This window comes from Nestor notabilis, unplaced genomic scaffold (genome assembly GCF_000696875.1).
Source record: "Nestor notabilis isolate BGI_N333 unplaced genomic scaffold, ASM69687v1 scaffold7941, whole genome shotgun sequence".
NCBI lineage: Eukaryota > Metazoa > Chordata > Aves > Psittaciformes > Psittacidae > Nestor > Nestor notabilis.
The window spans coordinates 13,278-31,463 of record NW_009914188.1 but is presented as its reverse complement, the minus strand read 5'-3'; the positions used below and the strand labels follow the sequence as shown (position 1 = coordinate 31,463).

Here is an 18,186-nt window from a genome sequence, read left to right as displayed (position 1 = left end):
TTGAATGTTACAAGCGTAAGATTAAAAAGAAACTTTTCCTTCAAACATTTCTATGGAATTTGTCCACATGTGACAGTGAGAAAAGACACTGAAAAGGGCTTTAATTTGGGGGCTACTCTGAAATTTACAAGTAGTGCAACTGGGACTCTGGCAAAGACAATAAAAAAACCCATGTTTGAGACTAAGATGTGGGAGAGATCTACTTTATACAATGAATATTTGGTGGGAGCCTGAGGGCAAAATCTTGTAATGCCACATCAGACCACAAAGGGGAACAGCTGACAGATGATACACATCATGTTTCATTTTTATTTCTGCTTAAGTTATTTGAAAGAAAGACTTGCCCAAAGTTACAATAACACCTTTGCTGCTTAATCACAAAATTACATAATGATGGGGGTTGGAAGGCACCTTTGGAGGTCATCTTGTCTAACTTCCCTCATCAAGCAGGGCTCCCTGCAGCTGTTCGTCTGCCACCATACCCAGATAGCCCTTGAATATCTCTAAGAACAGAGATTCTACAATCTCTGAGTTACCTGTGCCAGTGCTCAGTCACCCTCACAGTAAGAAAGTGTTTCCTGATGCTACGACTGGACCTCCTGTATTTCAATTTTTGTCCATTGCTTCTTGTCCTGTCACTGGGTGCCACTGAAAAGAGCCTACCTCAGCCTTCTTCAAAACCTGCCTTCAGCTCATTGATGGCTGCTGTCATTGTGAGTCCATTCTCAATTATCTTCGAAAGATCATGGTGATCAGAGGTATCTGCAGACTGAAAGAAAGTAGATGTCACTCCTATCTTCAGAAAGGCCAAGAAGAAGATCCTGGGCAACTATGGACTGGTCAGTTTCACCTTGGTGCCTGGGAAGGTGATGGAACAACTAATTTTGAAAAACATTTCCTGAAAAACTGAGCACTGGCACAGGTAGCCCAGTATAGTTGGTGAGTTTTGCACCTTGGAGTTATTAAAAACCTGTCCAGACCCAGTCCTCAGTAGCAGTCTAGGTTGGGAGGGAGGTTGGATGAGATGACCTCCGGAGGTGCCTTCCAACCTCAATCATTACATGATTCTTTGATAGCTGTGATATGGGAAGCATGTGCTACCCTTTATGTTTTCTCTTAAATTATCTTCCAAAAAGTGTGGTTCTTTGAAAGTATAAATCACATACGTATTCCCTGGCTTGTCATACATTGCCTAAACTTTGGAGCTGTATATGTTAGAATGCTGCATTTGAGAGGAGACCGAGGTAGCTAATATCCTACTTTAGTGTCAGTAGGAAGCTTGAATGAAAGTAGGTTATTCCATGGCCAAATGCAGCCATTGGTTATTCTAAGTCCCTGAATATTCATGCAAGAGCCTATGTGCGAACTGAAGTTAAAGAATTGTTTTTACATTTTAGTCACAGTAATTGACTGTCTTTATAAGTTACTTCTCTGAACTGTAGTGTTCTCTTCCACAGTTTTAGTGTAGAACTAGTCTGAGATGAAAGTATACTTTATACTCAAATTGTCGATTGATATTAGTAGTTTAGTTACAGAAATTAAGCCAAATGTGTACTAGCAGTGAAAGTTCAGAATTAGACTCTGTAAAATGATGTGTCCTTTTTTATGCTTTACTACATGATACCCATTGGATTTTTCATAATGTTTTTGTTGAAGTGTGCCTGTTTCACCTGGGTGAGCAAAATCAACTTAGCATTCAGTGCATTCTTACATATACATGTGTGTCTAAAACAGAACAACGTGGTATAAAAATTTAGAGATTCCTGCATATGGATTCAGTCAATTGAATTAACACAGCATCTGTGATTTCACTGGCCAGGAAAATGTGTGTATCACAGGTGTTGGCAGGAGATATTACTCTCTCAGATTCGTTCCTGGACCTAGCATACATAAAAAAAATGAATGTGTGACAGCTGCATTATGGTGAAGTATATCAGTTTGTTTTGTAAGGAGAAGGGCACATTGATGACATTCATAATAAAGGCAAAAGAAGAATACAGATTATTATGTCTGTTTTGAAATGATACCTCATGGCTACAAAAATAAAGCTCTGAAAGGAGATATTCATATGTAAATGATAATTTTGAATGTGGTTGAAACTTGTATTAAAGTGTCTTTTAACATAGAAGTAACTCTAAATACTGCTTTTTTCCTTAGTTTTGTAGTGACTACAAAGCTATCTTTACAACCATGGATTTTTTTAGATGGATATTAATCTTCATTTTATTAAAAACATTAGTTTTAAATGTTTCAAGTGTGCTCAGCTATCAAGAAGTTACTCCACAATACTACCTTGCAATATTAACATGAAAAGTAGGAAATTAATTCCTTTCATTAAATTTAAATGCATTCATTCCTTTAGACTATATTAACACAGGTAGGTAAGAAGTTATCTACAGCTGTAGGGTAGATAGCTAGATTTATCAGTTTGATTGTCATTTGTATAGTGCCTTTCTTGAATTTACAAGATCAAATAAATTAGAGCATGGAATAGGAATGTAAATAGAGTAACACAGATTTAATATCCAGATTTGGGTATAAGAAAAGCAAGCAATAATTATTTATGTTATGATTCCACATACTGGATTTTCATTTGATATTATAAATTACTCAAGGGAGATTTCTATAGTGTCAGAGAGCAGACTGGCTTTCACAGCACCGTCCTCTTAATACAGGGGAGTTTGGCTTTGCCCGCTGTGATGGCTAACTAGTGGTAACTTAATGGTAGGCATTGCAGCTTCCCATTTCTAAATGGGAATGATTTTTCTATCTTTGTAAACTAAACAACACCCAAGCATGGTTATGGGCATTTTCCTGGGGTAGTTTTGTGTGTTCATTTTGGTTTTAGTCATTAATATTCTTTAATGACTTTCAGTTTTGTCAGAATCCTACTGTAGAGATGTTTAAAACTTAAGTTGCGAATTTGCCTCAGTAAGTTTGTAGACTAAGAAAAATGGATGAGACTTCAGCAGCATTTCTTGAAAATGGCAGTAAAGAGCGAGTTTTCAGTTAGTGTTAATGAGACTGAAATTTCTCTGAAGGTGTGAACGTCGTTTTGAAGGGCACAGTAGCCGCTGCTATCCATGTGGAATTGCAGTGTCTCCTTGTGGACGGTTTATAGCCAGTGGATCAGATGACAAATGCGTAAGTAATGTTTTTCCTTATTTTCCTCCTAAGCTATAGGAGCTACTCATACTGTATGCAAAGGGGTCTTTTTATGCATGTTTCTAGGATTCAGCTTATTGTAAAACAGGTTTATTACGCTTTCATATCCTTCGTTTTTATGTAGCAGTTATATATGATTCTTGATATGTATGTTCTTTATTTTGCCTGAAAAATCCCTGAACAACCAAATCTTTGTGTTCAAAGTAATTGTTAAAAGCTTGTTTCTGGATGTTTTTGTAGTGCTTGACTCTGAATTGTCACGTACCATCAAAGATGGGAACGGTACAGCTGTAGCACAGCTTTATGTAGTGTGTACATATCCGACCACTAAGGAACTATGGAGCAACTACACATTATTTTACTTAAGCTCCCAAATGCAGCATGATGACTCTTTCATTACTGGTTTTGTATGAACCAGTCAGCTGAATACAAAATGAAAAGTCAATCAACTGTAATTAGAACTTTTCATAATTCACAGTGTAATTTTATGTGTGTATTTCCTCCCCAGACAGGTTCTCTTCTCATTCAATGTCAACTGTATTTAAATTATTACACTCAGCAAAGAGTCCTGAGTAAAAGTGTATTACTACCTTTTTGACTATGCACCTAGTTTTAATTCAGTAAGTAAGTCCTGCATTGTTGCCACAATTTCTTGGTGTTTGCTAAGAGGTAGATGACTGCTAGCTTGTAGTATAGGTCTTTGAAATTGTGCTGGGGTTGGGTTCATTGTAAATGCATCCTTTCAAAACAGCTGGGTAGGAAAGCTGTTTAACTTCTAGGTATTTCTAGGTGACTCACCAGGACCATGTCACAGGGTTTCTGGTCTGTTTTGAATTTCTGCAAATTCAAAACAAGAGGAATTTACTGTTGTGGATAGTTTTGAAATACTGGCTCAAATCATGTGTGAAGATTAGAGATTTTATTGGCATATTGCTAGAGGTTTGGCAATGCCTAATGTGTTCTTGACATTTCCATGATAAAATAGTTTTTTCACGTTTTTTGGTAATATGCATTTCAAAATGTAGTTTGAAATACAAAAGAAAGGCTTTTTGCTTGCTTTGTGAAACAAAATGCATCTAATATTGATCTCAGCTCATGACATGTATGATATAATTACTAATTAAATTTGATTTTTATTCATATAAAGAGGTGCAGTCACAAGACCTTCTGTCTCCTCTCTTGCATTAAGGTTATTTGGAATTACTGCTGATACAAGAAAAGAAAGGCATAAAGCTTGATTTTGCCATTACTCCAAATTCTTGGCACTTGGTTGCTTGTCATAGGAAGCTGAATAGCTGGACTGCATCGTGCTTCAGTTGGCATGTGGTCCCTGGTGGGCACAGTGCCAGTCAATACTTTTTAGTATGGCTCCTGGGTTGGAATTTTGCATAATTTGCATCATATGTCTGTAGAGAACTTTCATTGTTCTTGTTGTTGTCCCCTTAGGAAAACAGAGCCAAGTTTCAGACTCTTGCTACAACTGTACTGTTAGGACAAAATACAGTTTAAGGGCATTTTCAGACGTTTCTCTTTAAAATGTTGAGACTGGATGCACTTTTGTGTTTTCCTATCGAAAAAGAAAATTGAACATGGCACTGAATAGTTCATTCATATCGCTAAACTAATAAACTGAAATATGCTGTTGTAAACAAACAGATGTAAATTCTGTCTGCCTTTTTCTCTACTTACAAAGTAGATGACCTATATTATATGAGAACAGCTTGGTACAGCTTCTGTGTGGCTGAAGTAGCCACTTGTTTTTATTTGAAGTGCTTTTGTGTGTGTTAGTATGAGATTTGTACATATTGTAATTCATATGTCAAAAGTGTTCCCCTAACTAATTACTACAAGTTCTTTAAGAGAACCTTTGTCAAGACACGTGTAGGTCCTGACAGTATGATCAAAGCAGGTACCTGCAGTATTCTGGCTTTGAACTGTGATTATCCTTTCCATAATTCATTGTGATTAGAAAACAGAGAAAGTTGACATTTCTAATATCTTCTCTTCATCGTAAATAGCCTAAGGTTACAAATGACATAAATTGTCATTTTCTTGACTGAACACACATAATATTTTCATTTCTAACCATTTTACAAAAGGGCAGAGTGAAGTTTCTCTTTATCAGACAATAGTACTAAGGATGCTGGAAAAATACTCTAACTTGATTTAGATTTCTATTTTCCTGGGCTCTATACAATTATGTTTACCTAAACATTTGTTGGCCAAAGCAATCTTAGTGTAAAAGGACAAAAATATCTGGAGGGTGCTAAATGCTATTTTAAAAAATAGAAATTGCTAAACTCCTGTGCTCCTTGTAGTTCTAGTTAGCTGTTTTACTTCATATCTAATTAGGTTCTTCATTTCTGTCTCTGAAGACCTTAGGGTTCTCTGAATAAATTCCAAGTTTCCAGAAATAAAGTAGGGAATACAGAAATAAAGATTTGGCTCTTTTGTTGTTTTCATATTCATTCTTGCTAGCTCTCTTTGAACTGTAGTCTTTAAGCGGCATATTTGACCCTAGTGCTGAAATGGAATTTGCTGACATAAAACTGTGTCCACGTCAAATCTCAAAGCCTGGCCTTACAGTTCACACTGACTGACCCATATTGCAAGCCCAGAAGTTTTTGAGTATAACAGGTAATGTATGCAATTGTCTTCCATTTTATTTATGCTTTTCATCAAAGTATATGATTTTGCCTACAACACTGTCTTTGGAACACATTCTAAATCCAGGATTAAATTTATACTTTCTAACTGTGAAGGCACCAAAGCTAGAGAGTAAGAAGACCGTTTCTTCTTCTTCAGAGGGCATCAACACTGAAAGAAGTAACAGGAGACAGGATAAGGCAATTTGGTGCTTATACGTAACACTATAGAGTTCTAGCCACTTGTTAATCCCTGAACATTAACATCTGGACACAATTGTTTTTAAAGTAAATTTCTATTATGCAAGTGATGCTGAAAACATACTAGTCAGAGGACATGTCCAAAGAATTCTGCAAACTTGTGAGTTCTGGCTGGATGCAAGCCTGGACCTGATAGTGCTTGCAGACTCAGTTGTTTTCATATACAAGGTTCTGCATCTGGCATAATGCAAACTGTAGAATTTGTTTACAGTTAACACCTTCGTTTAAAATAGTTACAGGGGCTGATATTCCAAATAGAATGTTAGTCCTACTGAGCAATATATTTTAATATTTTTCTACCATATATTTATTTAGTTGTCTCATTATTCAGTGTCTCAAATCACATAATATCTTTATTACTTTCCCTCTGATACAATAGAGTGTGCTGTAGTGTTGACTTTAATACAGGGTTTGGAAAACTATGAGGATATTTTCTTTAGTGGAAAATTACTTTTAGAAATGTCTGATAGTGGTGTTGTCATATATATTGTCTTGGTCTACACTTCATACCAGAGGGCTTGCAGATCAGAATGTATTGTATGAAGCAGTGTTGGGGACTATCTGGGGTATTTTGGTTTTCAGAGTCGTTGGTATCCCAATGATATATTGCTCAAGTTTTATTTCATATGTCCATATTGTTTAACTAAGATAGGCCTTAAGAGAAAACATCTGGAGAAAATAGCATTAGTAATGTTTACTGTGGAAAAACTAGGACTGACATTGCTTGGCAGAAGGAAATCCATGGCAGAAAATGAACGACAGACACTGCGAATACCTCTCTGCCAGCTGGAGAAAATCTATCCCTTGCCAAAGAAGAACACAACTTTGTGTTATTCTTGAACCTCAGTTTCTTGGATTTTTTGGTATTGTGGTTGTCTCTTAGACCTATTATCCTAGGAGGGAAGAGATAAACATTGATTTCTTATTAATACAGTCATGACTTTACAGTGTGCCGTTACTTGGTTGTCTCTTGGGTATATCTTTGGAGATGATTAAAAATCTTAGCCTGGGTAGTTTGTTTTATGAACCATGATATTATGTGAGCATGCGTACATCAGCTGTTCTTATTTGCTTCTTGGTCAATTTGGACTATTGCTTTATCTAAGCCTCTACACCTCTGAAGTGACCATCAAGAAAACAGACTGGCAGTTGAAATTATGGGAGGATTTTCTGCTGGCTGTGGATGTGTGCATATTTAACCACTACAGAACATCTTTTTTCTAGTGGCCTGTTAAACTGAATTTTATGAGGCTGCAGTGTGTTACTATGTTAACCTTTAATTCTGGTAATACTTTTGAGAGCTGAGTGAAAGTATGAGAAATTAGCCTTTTCGCTAAAGAAAAACAATTTTATAGAAAATAGCCCATATTCAAATGTGGGTAAAACAGGAAGCCAAAGCAGGTATGAATACCCGAGTTTCATTTTGGAATGCATGTAGCAGTGAGGTGCCAAAAGTAGATATGTATAGATTTATACCCAGCGGGCTTGTGTTTTCTATATGTACACGTCCTACTCTACAACTTTGAATTGTTGAATTTTGTGTCATTGGTACATATGCCTATAAATCTACAAGTTGATTGAATTGTGCTTGCAAATTTATTAAGATGGGGCTATCCTTTGTAAAGCTAATGAAATTCCCTATTATACCTGAAGATCTGAATGAAGACCCTCTGCATCATGTGAATCTTGCCGTACACAAACAAGGAATGCAATTATTGGTTCAGTTAATAGAGAAAAGAGTTTTAGCAGCAGTCAGAAAAGAGGCATGTCCAGAGTTTGTGTAATCCAACTATGCTGCTTCATAATGAGAAGTGAAGTTTTCTGTTTCCTTAGAACAAAATCTTCAAGTAATAATTCTGCACTCTGCCAAACCTAAGTATGTTGTAAAAGTAAAATCAACAAAAGTAAACACAACAGTGTTTAGTGCTACACAAATTCCACAGGCAGGTAAGTAAAACCAGCCATATACATGAGGCTTTGAAATTGGCTAATTATATAGAAAGTAAAATCAATAAAAATATAAATTTGAAGCTTCTAAGAAGGGTGGGTTACAGAGATATGGTTTAGATTGGTTTATGTAATCTATTTTTAGTAAGGAAAATTGAAACTACATTAACTATAATTGCCAGCACACTGATCAAATTGAAAAGTATCCCCTGCAACTTGAAAGATGACCAATCTTGATAATATTAGCTTTTTAATAATAAAAAGCATTATTAATATTCACTTACTCCTTTTGTGGTTATGTTGAAAGAACACAGATGGAAACTTGGATCATAGTGTAGTGGGCAGTTTCCTGTGACTACCAGAAAAAGCCTTCACGAGTGGCATTTAGAAGGGGAAGGACCTCTCAGAGGGCATACTGTAGTCAACATTTTGGTGAGAGAGTTGAATAGACTTTCCATGCTACCATGTGGCAAGTGTATAAGATATCTTGGGACCGAAGAACGTTAATCAGTGCTTAGGATACTTGTGAAATCTGTTTTATTATGTGTGGGTTTGGCACTGATGCCTATAGTTACCATAGTCTAACACTTTCCACTATAATTCTGTTTTCAGTTGCTTATAATTGAGAACATTTTGGGTTGAAACTTTCCATGCTGGGTGTCTGCTTCAGGCTGATTGTTATTTTTTATTTTAGTATAAGTAGTTCAGGTGCTTTTTCGCCTTGAGATTGAGGAAAAATACGTGGTTCAGTGGGAGATGTGCCCCAGTGTAAACAGGGGATGGTGGTGGAGTGCAAGCCAAACAATTATATCACGTAGTGTGGGAGTGTGCATCAGGTTTGCTGGAATTAATGAAGGCAAATGGAGACTAATGCCTTATTAGTGAATCCAGATATCTTTTCATAAAAGTGTAAGTAAAATTATTTACTTATTTTTCTATCAAGAGGCTTTAAAGCTTCCATCTTCTGTAGCTCATATGAAATATTAGTAGAAATAATTGTAGGAAAGGGATGGCTGGCTAATCGATGCAAAATTTCTGAAGAAAAAAAAGTTTTATTTGTGTAAAGTCAAATTAGGTATCCTGGATACCTAATTTGTCTCTCTTTTTTTTTTTCCTTTTATTTTTTTCTCTGATTTGTTTGTAAAATATGTGCTCCAATTTAAAGCCACAGCAGTTACAAATGTCTTTTTATGAAAGTGCTGTTGCTTTTCTGGTCCCTGTGAAAAAGCTGATAAAAAGGAGAATTTTTCTGTTATGCTTTCAGTGTTTCTCTTTGATTGATTTAAGACGAGGGGTAATGGGTTTAAACCTAAACAGGGGAAGTTCAGGTTAGATATAAGGAAGAAGTTCTTTATAGTGAGGGTGGTGAGGCACTGGAACAGGTTGCCCAAAGAAGTGATAAATGCTCCATCCTTGGCAGTGTTTAAGGCCAGGCTGGACAGAGCCTTGGGTAACATGGTCTGGGGTAGAGGCATCCCTGCCCATGTCAGGGGGGTGAGAACTAGATGATCTGAAGGTCCTTTCCAACCCGAACCATTCTATGATTCTGTGGTTCTATGATTTCTTTCCATTTCTTTCCCTTCTTAAGAGGGAATAGGAGTGCAAGTAGTTTAACTCAAATGCATATAGCAATGGACTGGACTAGGGGGCAGTGGGAACAGATGGGGACAAGTTTCATTTGAAGACAGAGTATAAGAAACAGTGGAAAAAATTTCTAGTGAAACTCTGCAGATAAGGAGTCAATTTATATAGCACAGCCTCTCTACCAGTACAGTAGAATTAAGTAGTTTTCCATTTTGATACAGATCCTTCCCCTTAAGGAGGGACCTTCACCCTTCTTCCTTGTCTGTTACTACAAATTTAAAGAAGAAAGCACAAGTTTGTCTATATATGTAAGGTGCTAAATATACTCTTACACTGTGGGTTAATGAAAACTGACTACTTCAAATTTTCTTCAAACTTGAAGTGAAAAGAAACACAAGTATGTATGTGGTTATAGGTGCAGGAAACTTGTTTGGAAGCTATTGATACAGGTAAACGATTTTTCCTTTTGGCTGACCCTTGGACAGAAATGGAAAGGAAATACCAATATCTACTGAAGCAGTATTTTTATTACAAGAAATTGGTCTTAATATAAAAAAAAGGGATTGACTTTGGCTACAGTCTATAACAGATTATGTGCACATATGCATTTTGGGGATTGCTGACTACTTCCTAGACTGGTTTGCTTTCTTTTTTATTACATTTGGTTTGCTGAAAATCTGTTCTTCCTCTGTCATTGAATTATTATTTTCAACTTTATTTTTTTTCTTCTGTGGCTAGTGTTATGGTATCATTTATAATTCACTTACTGTTCTTTATGTTTTCTTTTGTAAAGAAGAATATGCTAAAAAAAAATTTAGTAAGTATAGAATTGAAAACCAATTTGAATGACTTCAAAATGTAGTAGAACTACACTGATGGCAGCCTACAGTAGGAGAATGTTTATACTGGAGTTATTCCACCTCTTATGAATACCTGAATGTAATTTCTGTTAAAATACAATTTCTTTTTTTTTTTCCCTTATTGAAGATAAAAATAAATTTACTGAAAAGTTTATTTTCAATCTTGCACCAAGTTAACTTTTATTCTCAGAATTTAGACTATCACTGGCTAGCTTAAATATCTGTGACCAGAGTTACTTAAATAGAAGCTGATTTTACATACTTTTTAATGGTGATGTTTTTCTTCTAATCACATTTTATTGTGTTACATGTCAAGATTTCTCTGGTTTAAAATGTTTGCTATACTTTCCTTAAAGCCACCATAATTGGAAGAGATGTTAGCTGCAACTACATAATTAACTATTCTGGGATGTAGGTAGGGAATCTGCCACTTTTTTTTGGTTAAGCTGAACCACCCCCCCCTAAATATTTAAGTTTTATAGGGCTAGAAATTCAGTATCAGAAAGAAGCCTAACACTAGTTCTGTTAGGATAGAATTGTATGAATAAAGTACAATGGGAAAGTTGTGTTCTCAGCCATGTTCTGTGTGTTTTGTCTAGCTGATGAATGCTTCTGTGGTTAGCTACAGGTGGGCTTCTCTCTGTACTTCCTTGTCATAATTTTTCTCTGACTGAGTGAATCTTGTTAAACAATGTGGTGATTCAAAGGAGTGCTGCATCCCGGCCTGACCTCTATCTCAGGGCTTGAAATAATTTCTGTAAGAGTTTCAATGCTTTTTAGTTAGAGAAGTGTAATTAGGTATCATCTCTTTTTCAACAACTGAATACACACTTGCTAGATTCTACTGAAGCTGCACAACTGCTTCATAGCATTTTTTGAAAGAAAGATATGAGCCAAATGGTTGAATTAGGAACTGTGTGGAAGAGCATAAATTACTAGAATACCTGGGTTTCACAAACATTTGATTTGTCTTGAAAAAAAAATCAACAGTGAAACATTATCACATCTACTTTACAGAGAGGAGTGGGGACATAGAGATTAAGCCAAAATTGAATGTGCTTCTCCCCAAATTAAACTGAGAACCTGGAATGGAAAATTAATTTTTATTGGATATGTTTGGCAAAGGTCTATAAGCCACTAGATTAGGATGGAAAAATTTCAGCTTCACTAACCATGTCTCTTTGTGGTATGTTCACTTGGTTAAAACATGAAGCCATGTTTCTTCTTAGCTCAGAAATTGCTGGAAGGCATTGTAGATTTGTGATTCAAAGCATTTTGTGCTTTGACTCTCACTGTCCTTGACTTTCCCTCTTCTTTGTGCCTTATTTCATGAAAAGGAGGGAGGAAAATAGGCTTCAAAAGTAAAAGTAAGGCAATTTGGGGCCAGAAAGAGAAAAGATGGTGAGTGACAGAAAGCATAATGCTGTCTGATGCCTATACCTCTCTGCCAAAGACTGGTCTTAGTATATGCAGAAGGACCGATGCAGGCATTCAAAAAGCTTGCAATTGCAGAGTAATTAGCTTGTGAAGGTAAATAATTGTTTGCAATAGGAGTTTCATAAATCTATGAATGCTAGACTTGATTTAATTATCTCCAGTATTTTCCTCATTCAGTTCTATTCTTTTTAATTCTGTACTTTCCATCAGAGAAAATAATTTCATGTCTATAGACACAGCAGAATGCTTTTCTTTGTGGCATCACATCACTTTTATCTTGTTGGGGTTCCCCTTACCTATCTGTTCCGTGATCATGTCCCAAATGGTGTAAGTCATAGCACTGTAGTGTGGCCATACGCTTTAAAACAAACATAAAAAAATTTCTGCTTTTGTATTACTAGCAATCAAATGCTCATTATTATGAGCAGTTTCCTGAGATGTTTGAAAAGCAAGGAGGAGGGTCTTACTCTTTAAGGGAGAATTTCCAATTACCAAGCATTTGCTGTATCCTTTTAGGAAGGATGCAATGGTTTTAACATGTTACTGGGAACTGTGCTACTTTCCCAGTTATTATGGCAATATCTTTGTGGAATGCTATATAAGATCCAGAGGTTAAAAATGGATACCTACATTTCTGTCTGTTTTTAAGTAAGTACTTCGTTTATGCCAGTAGATGGTTTTAATTCCATATCTTGGACTGAACCCAGCATATGTGAGGTATATAAACTGGATGCAATTAAGTAGATTTACAGTTGGCCTGTTGGTTTACCTCTCAGTGAATATGGTCAAGAATGGAATATTTGACACTGAGGACTATCTATCTGGTGTATTTTCAGTGCTGCCTTGGACTGGAGAATCTTTGGAGTTGACTGATAAGATTTGTTTTCTGAGGGAGGCATTAAGTGTTTTTCAGGACCTGCACTGGTCCGTGAATCTTTTAATAAATTTGGAAGACTATCTGTTGAGTGCACAAATTTTTGGGACACGTATCTAGTAGTAGTTCACCATCAGCTAGGGGAAGCTCAGCTGCCTTGGTTCTGAATGATAACTAATTTTAGGGTGGCATCGACGAAAAAAGTGTCACAGAGTAATATATGGTCATAATAGTGTCTATGCAGCGTGGATTAATTTATGTTAGGCTGTGCTCTGAATTCCATGTTCATAGTCTTAACTGCAGAGATTTAGTAAAGACAACGGAACATTTTAATTTTTTATAGCAACTGAAAAGTTTGGATCGTTATATTTGACTGTTTTTTGAATGTTTTACAAAATATTATTTTTAGAGACACATTTTATTTATAATGTACAAAATAAGTCTGCATATACATGTTATGTGTCTTTTTTGATATGCCTTGTGTATGCATACTGTCTGACTGTATCCTGCAAATAATTGTTATTTTTACTAGATAAGGCGTAGTCTAAAACAATGCTATATGCCTGTATGTTACTCTCGCAAGTGTTTCTTATGCAAAGGACTTATACTACAGGATTTATTTTGAAAGATTTTCTGTTTTATTTATGTAGGATAATGCTAATTTAATACTACAATCCAACTGTTTTCATAGTATCAGTATGTCTATGACTTTCACTGAATTTTGGATTGGTTTCTTAATGCAGTTTTGCATTCATACTTTTTCATTAAAGAATATAATTATTTTGCTACTAAATTTAATGTACTCCTTGGAAAGTACTTTTCTCTTTTTCCTTTGAGGAGAAAAAGCAGGGAGTATGCTTTTCTCATTTTTGATACCCATATCACTTATAATATTATTGACCTGTTAGTGAATTCTACACTGTTTAATTAAAAACTGCAAAGACCTGTGTAGAGATTGAAAAGTTTTATTTAACGTAGCAACAAACTTAAGAGTTTTTTGATTTAGAAACCAAGGTTTTGAAACCTTGGTTTTAGATGCTACATATTTCTACTTTAAAAAAAAAGGGTTTAAATTCTGAAGGACACCCTTTAAAAATGTATTTTTAGCCTGCCTGCTTGGAATGTAACTAATGTTTGTTATTTAAGGAGAAAAGATTGCATTACTCTTTCTGAGTATTTTTTTTTAATTAACTTAAGCATTTGCTAAATTATCCTGAATTATGAAAATCAATTCTAAGATGTTACTTTTTCAATCTGTTTAGCTATTATGAAATTTTTCTAACTTCTCTGTAGGCTGAATCTTTAGTCTTGGTATACTATAACTTCATTCTTCCAAAATATATTTCTTTAAAATGAAAATATAATTTTTTTTTTTTACTATTTTTTAGGCTTACATATATGAAATGTGTTCAAGCACTTTTTCACAAAAACTGGGGAGACACACAGAATCTGTTATCAATGTGACTTTTAGTCCCTCATCTCCACAGGTAGGTCATAGCTTTTTTCCCCTATTTGTATTTAAAAAGTGTAAAATCTTCACTGTAAGCTTGCTTTTTACTACTCTCTTATTTATCTGCCAAAGTGCTGTGCAGCTGTAAGGGTTGTTCATCTACTTCCAGTGTGGTTATTGTGTCAGTTATAAACTCATGCAAAATACTTCACGCTACAGAGACAAATGCTTTGACTAACTGCCTACAAAGAAGAATTCTGGCATGAGAACTATTGCAAAACTGTACTTGTTGAATGTTGAGAAAATGTACACCCACTTCAAATTACCTGACTGGACTACTAATTCAGAGAATATAAGAGAAGTAAGTCGGGGCAGGGAAATGGCTAGGGGATTAAGTGTGCTGTAATTACTCAAATACCTAAAAGGTTTAAAAAGCAATGTTATTTTAAATGTGCTATGTCAGAATAAATAGTGTAATAATTTTATCACAATTTTTTGAACAACTATCACTGTTGTGTAGGTAAAAAGTACTCGAAGTAAGTTAGGCATTAGGCAATGACAGTTCCTATTTTTTACTGATCATTAATACTAGCTGTGTTAACAGCATTGTATTTCAACGTAATGGTTTAATTATAGTGCAGCAATAGAAAACAGACTTCTGTGTATATGTTTTATCTTGAAACAAGAGCTTCTTACAGCTTATCACGTGATTTTTTTTGTACATTGTTTTGAATCCTATAGACTTATCTTCTTTGTTTTCATGTGTTGAAACATGAAAATACATTGAAGGATTGAAGCTTTCTACTTTCTATACTTATTTTAAAGAGACAACAGTGGTCATTACATACAAAAGAGTACACAGTAGCTCTTTACATCCTCGACACTGACCGTACTTGGTACTATTTAAAAATGTTTATGGAGTAAGTATGATTTCTTCACATGTGGGAATTTTATTGCATTTACATATCTCCTTCCACTTGTAAATAAAGATGCTAGTCTTTCTGTGATATTAGAATTTCTAAAGTTTTATTCCTTGTGTATGTGTTTGAACTGAGAAATTGTTAATTGCTATCTTGGGGTGAACATTATGTATTTCTGTTCTTTGGATTCAGCAATGCTATGTTCAATCAAATGGTACAGTTTATTAAATTTTGCACCCAGATAAAGTCTAGTTTGAGGTTTAGCACTGGGCAGAATTCTGCAAAAAAGATGTTATTATATACCGAGTAATAGAGCTGTCTGTAGTCTTGCAGCATCCTAATCTGTGGTCCAGCTGTTGGAATGCATTTTGGTGGAAAATATCTTATTAAAGTTTAACTGTTAAAAATCTAGAGGCTCAATTGCAATCATGCTGTGAATCAAGACTTTGAAGTAACTGAGTTTATGCAAATAAGTTGTTGATCAGGTGGGTAGAATCTATAAATGGTATAAAATAAACAGTGGCTATGGATACAAGCCAGACTGGTCTAAATGGAAAGTGTTCCTTGGGGCTCAAAGCCCTTAATACTAAAGTGTATGAAGAAAAGTCAGTTTGATTAAGAGCCAAATCTGAAGTCCAAGGACCAGGAAGCCTTTTCTTGAAGAGCTTTCCTGGGAAGCCAGAGCTGTGGATTTGAACCAGCTATATTTCCCTATAGATATGGTTTTGGGGAAGATTTTGAAGCTGATGTTATCAGGAAGACTTTACTAAAAAGCAAAGAATGTGCAGAAACTGCTCCTCTGAAGGATTATAACTGCACTGTAAATTCTGTTAATCGAGTCAATCTGTGTAATAAGCACTCCAAAATGTTTTCTAAATAAGTCTTTCTGGGGGAGTTGCAGAACCACAAACAAACAAACAAAAAAAATCACCTGGACTTTCTAACATAGGATGTAGCATGGAGTTCGGAAAAGAAGCTAAGAAATAAAATGGTAAGCGTGTGGAGTGGAAAGGAAGAAAAGCTCTGTTAAATCAGAAAAGAATAATGCCATACCTTGGAAGAACGACTTTTCATTAGGCAGCCAGTGTTTCCAACACTAGAAGAGTTTTATACCTACCCCTTGTTAGGGATTTAAAGTTGACACTGTTCCTGTTTCATCCAAAGTTTGAATGAATACGAATAAGAATTCTATTGGATTCTGAATAACCTCTGCACAAAGCCCCATTGCATTCAGTGGGAAACACTGGCAGGGAAGGAGTAAGGGGTGAAAAAGGGGAAGTGGCTCATGAGTGAAATTCAAACATTATGGCTAAGCTTTCTGCTGTGGAAAGATCCAGCCAAGAGTGAGGTGTACTGGCAGCACTCCAGTTCAGTGGTTGCTTGCCCAGCACCTGCCCGTGAGGTAGTTTATTCCAACCATTATTATAACTCTCACTTGCATAAATGTTCTTCCAGAAAAGGGAAAAAACCTGGATGGGTATAACAGTGATTTTTTAACTGATGGGGGGCATTGTTGCTTTCATCATATGGTACTCTGGAATGATTTGTGAAATGGTTGCTATGAAAGGTGGACAAGGGAAATAAATAGAAGCTTTGCATTTATCTTAGATTTATTTTCAAGATGATTGACATGGTTTAGTGTGACGTATCCCTGCCTATGGTAGGGGGGTTTGGAACTAGATGATCTTAAGGTCCTTTCCAACCATATCTATTCTATGATTTATCAGTTTTAGCTTCTCATTGTCACTTCCTCATTTTCACTTATTGTTTAAAACTTACTTAGCAAAAAGTTTTTATCTTATAAAAAATATTAATTGAATTTCAATTTTTTTTAGGGAATATACATTAAGGTATATCATGCTGTTTAACTGTAATAACTAACTATAACACATTTGTATCAATCTAAGTTAAGATAGGGTGGGAGTCTTATCTTCCAAATATGGGAACAATAAATCATCTCTCTTCAAAATGTTTTTGAAGCAGGATAAAAACAAATGGGGATACTACCATCATCAGCTGGTTTTTGGTGGCTTGTAGTTGAGTGTTGGTTCCATCTTTGTACAAGCTGAGTAAATATTGTATGGCAAAACCATCCAAGTACACTCTTGCATATTATTATCCTCATTAGTAGCTGCTTAAGAAAAATAATTAAAAAAAAAAAAGAAGAAAAAAAGCTCCAAACTCTGAGCCTGTATATTGTGCTGTAACTTATTGTTTCATGACAGAATCATGATTTCGAAACCAGTATGCAATTGCTACCACCATATTGATATACAGAGAGGTAGCTTCAAAAGAGAGAAAAAAAACCACCAGAAACTACACTTAAATAGAACAAGCTCTGGGCAACCTGATCTGAGTTCAGCATTGACCTTATTTTGAGTAAAAGGTTGGAAGAGACCATTTCCTCAAGAAGGCTTCCTGTTTGAAGTATACAGATGTTTAAACACACGCTCAATAAGTCAGTGTAGGGCATTTGATAAAAAATAACAAAAAATATAATTTGCATTGTATGAAATATGGCAAGTCTGTTCCGTTCCCTTTGTCTATAGATTTAAAGGAAGTAAATATATGACAGTATGATGTGACCATCCAACTGATATACTGAGAAATAGCTTCAAGAGTAAAAAACCACCACAGATCAAAAGTAGACTAAAATGTAGGAAGTCCTCAGCGACCTGGTCTGAGTTCAGTGTTGACCTTACTTTGAGCAGGCTGGATGGTAAGATTTCATGATATCCCTGCAAACTGAATTATTCTCTGTGATATATAGCCAAGCTCCAGAAATCTCTTGTCACTGGAGACATGGCAATTTAAAATTTAAAATTGCCATGTAGTATACATAAACATCTTTTGATTACCACCTAAGTTCAGCTAGTGGCTTGTTTGTCAGTAAAATATCTAATTTACATGTGTGGAAGGTATTAATGAAAATTTTTACTCAATAGAATATACATATATTTTATATTAATTTGTAAGTCTGATTTTATGCTTAGAAGTACAGCTATTTCAAATAACATTAGTTTCAGATTGTCATGGGTTCAGC

At 35.4% G+C, this 18,186-nt stretch overlaps 1 protein-coding gene across 1 annotated transcript in view; it reads left to right on the top strand.

The window, feature by feature from the left end:
- The window catches only part of WDR27 (WD repeat domain 27), a gene marked incomplete at both ends in the record, with an annotated part of 50,818 nt that extends 36,558 nt beyond the window's left edge, over positions 1–14,260 (top strand). The window contains 2 exons of the mRNA XM_010023528.1: positions 3,042–3,144; positions 14,162–14,260. Coding sequence (XP_010021830.1) covers positions 3,042–3,144; positions 14,162–14,260 — 202 coding nt within the window. The remainder of the gene's footprint in view (positions 1–3,041; positions 3,145–14,161) is intronic.
- Positions 14,261–18,186: the final 3,926 nt, after the last annotated feature.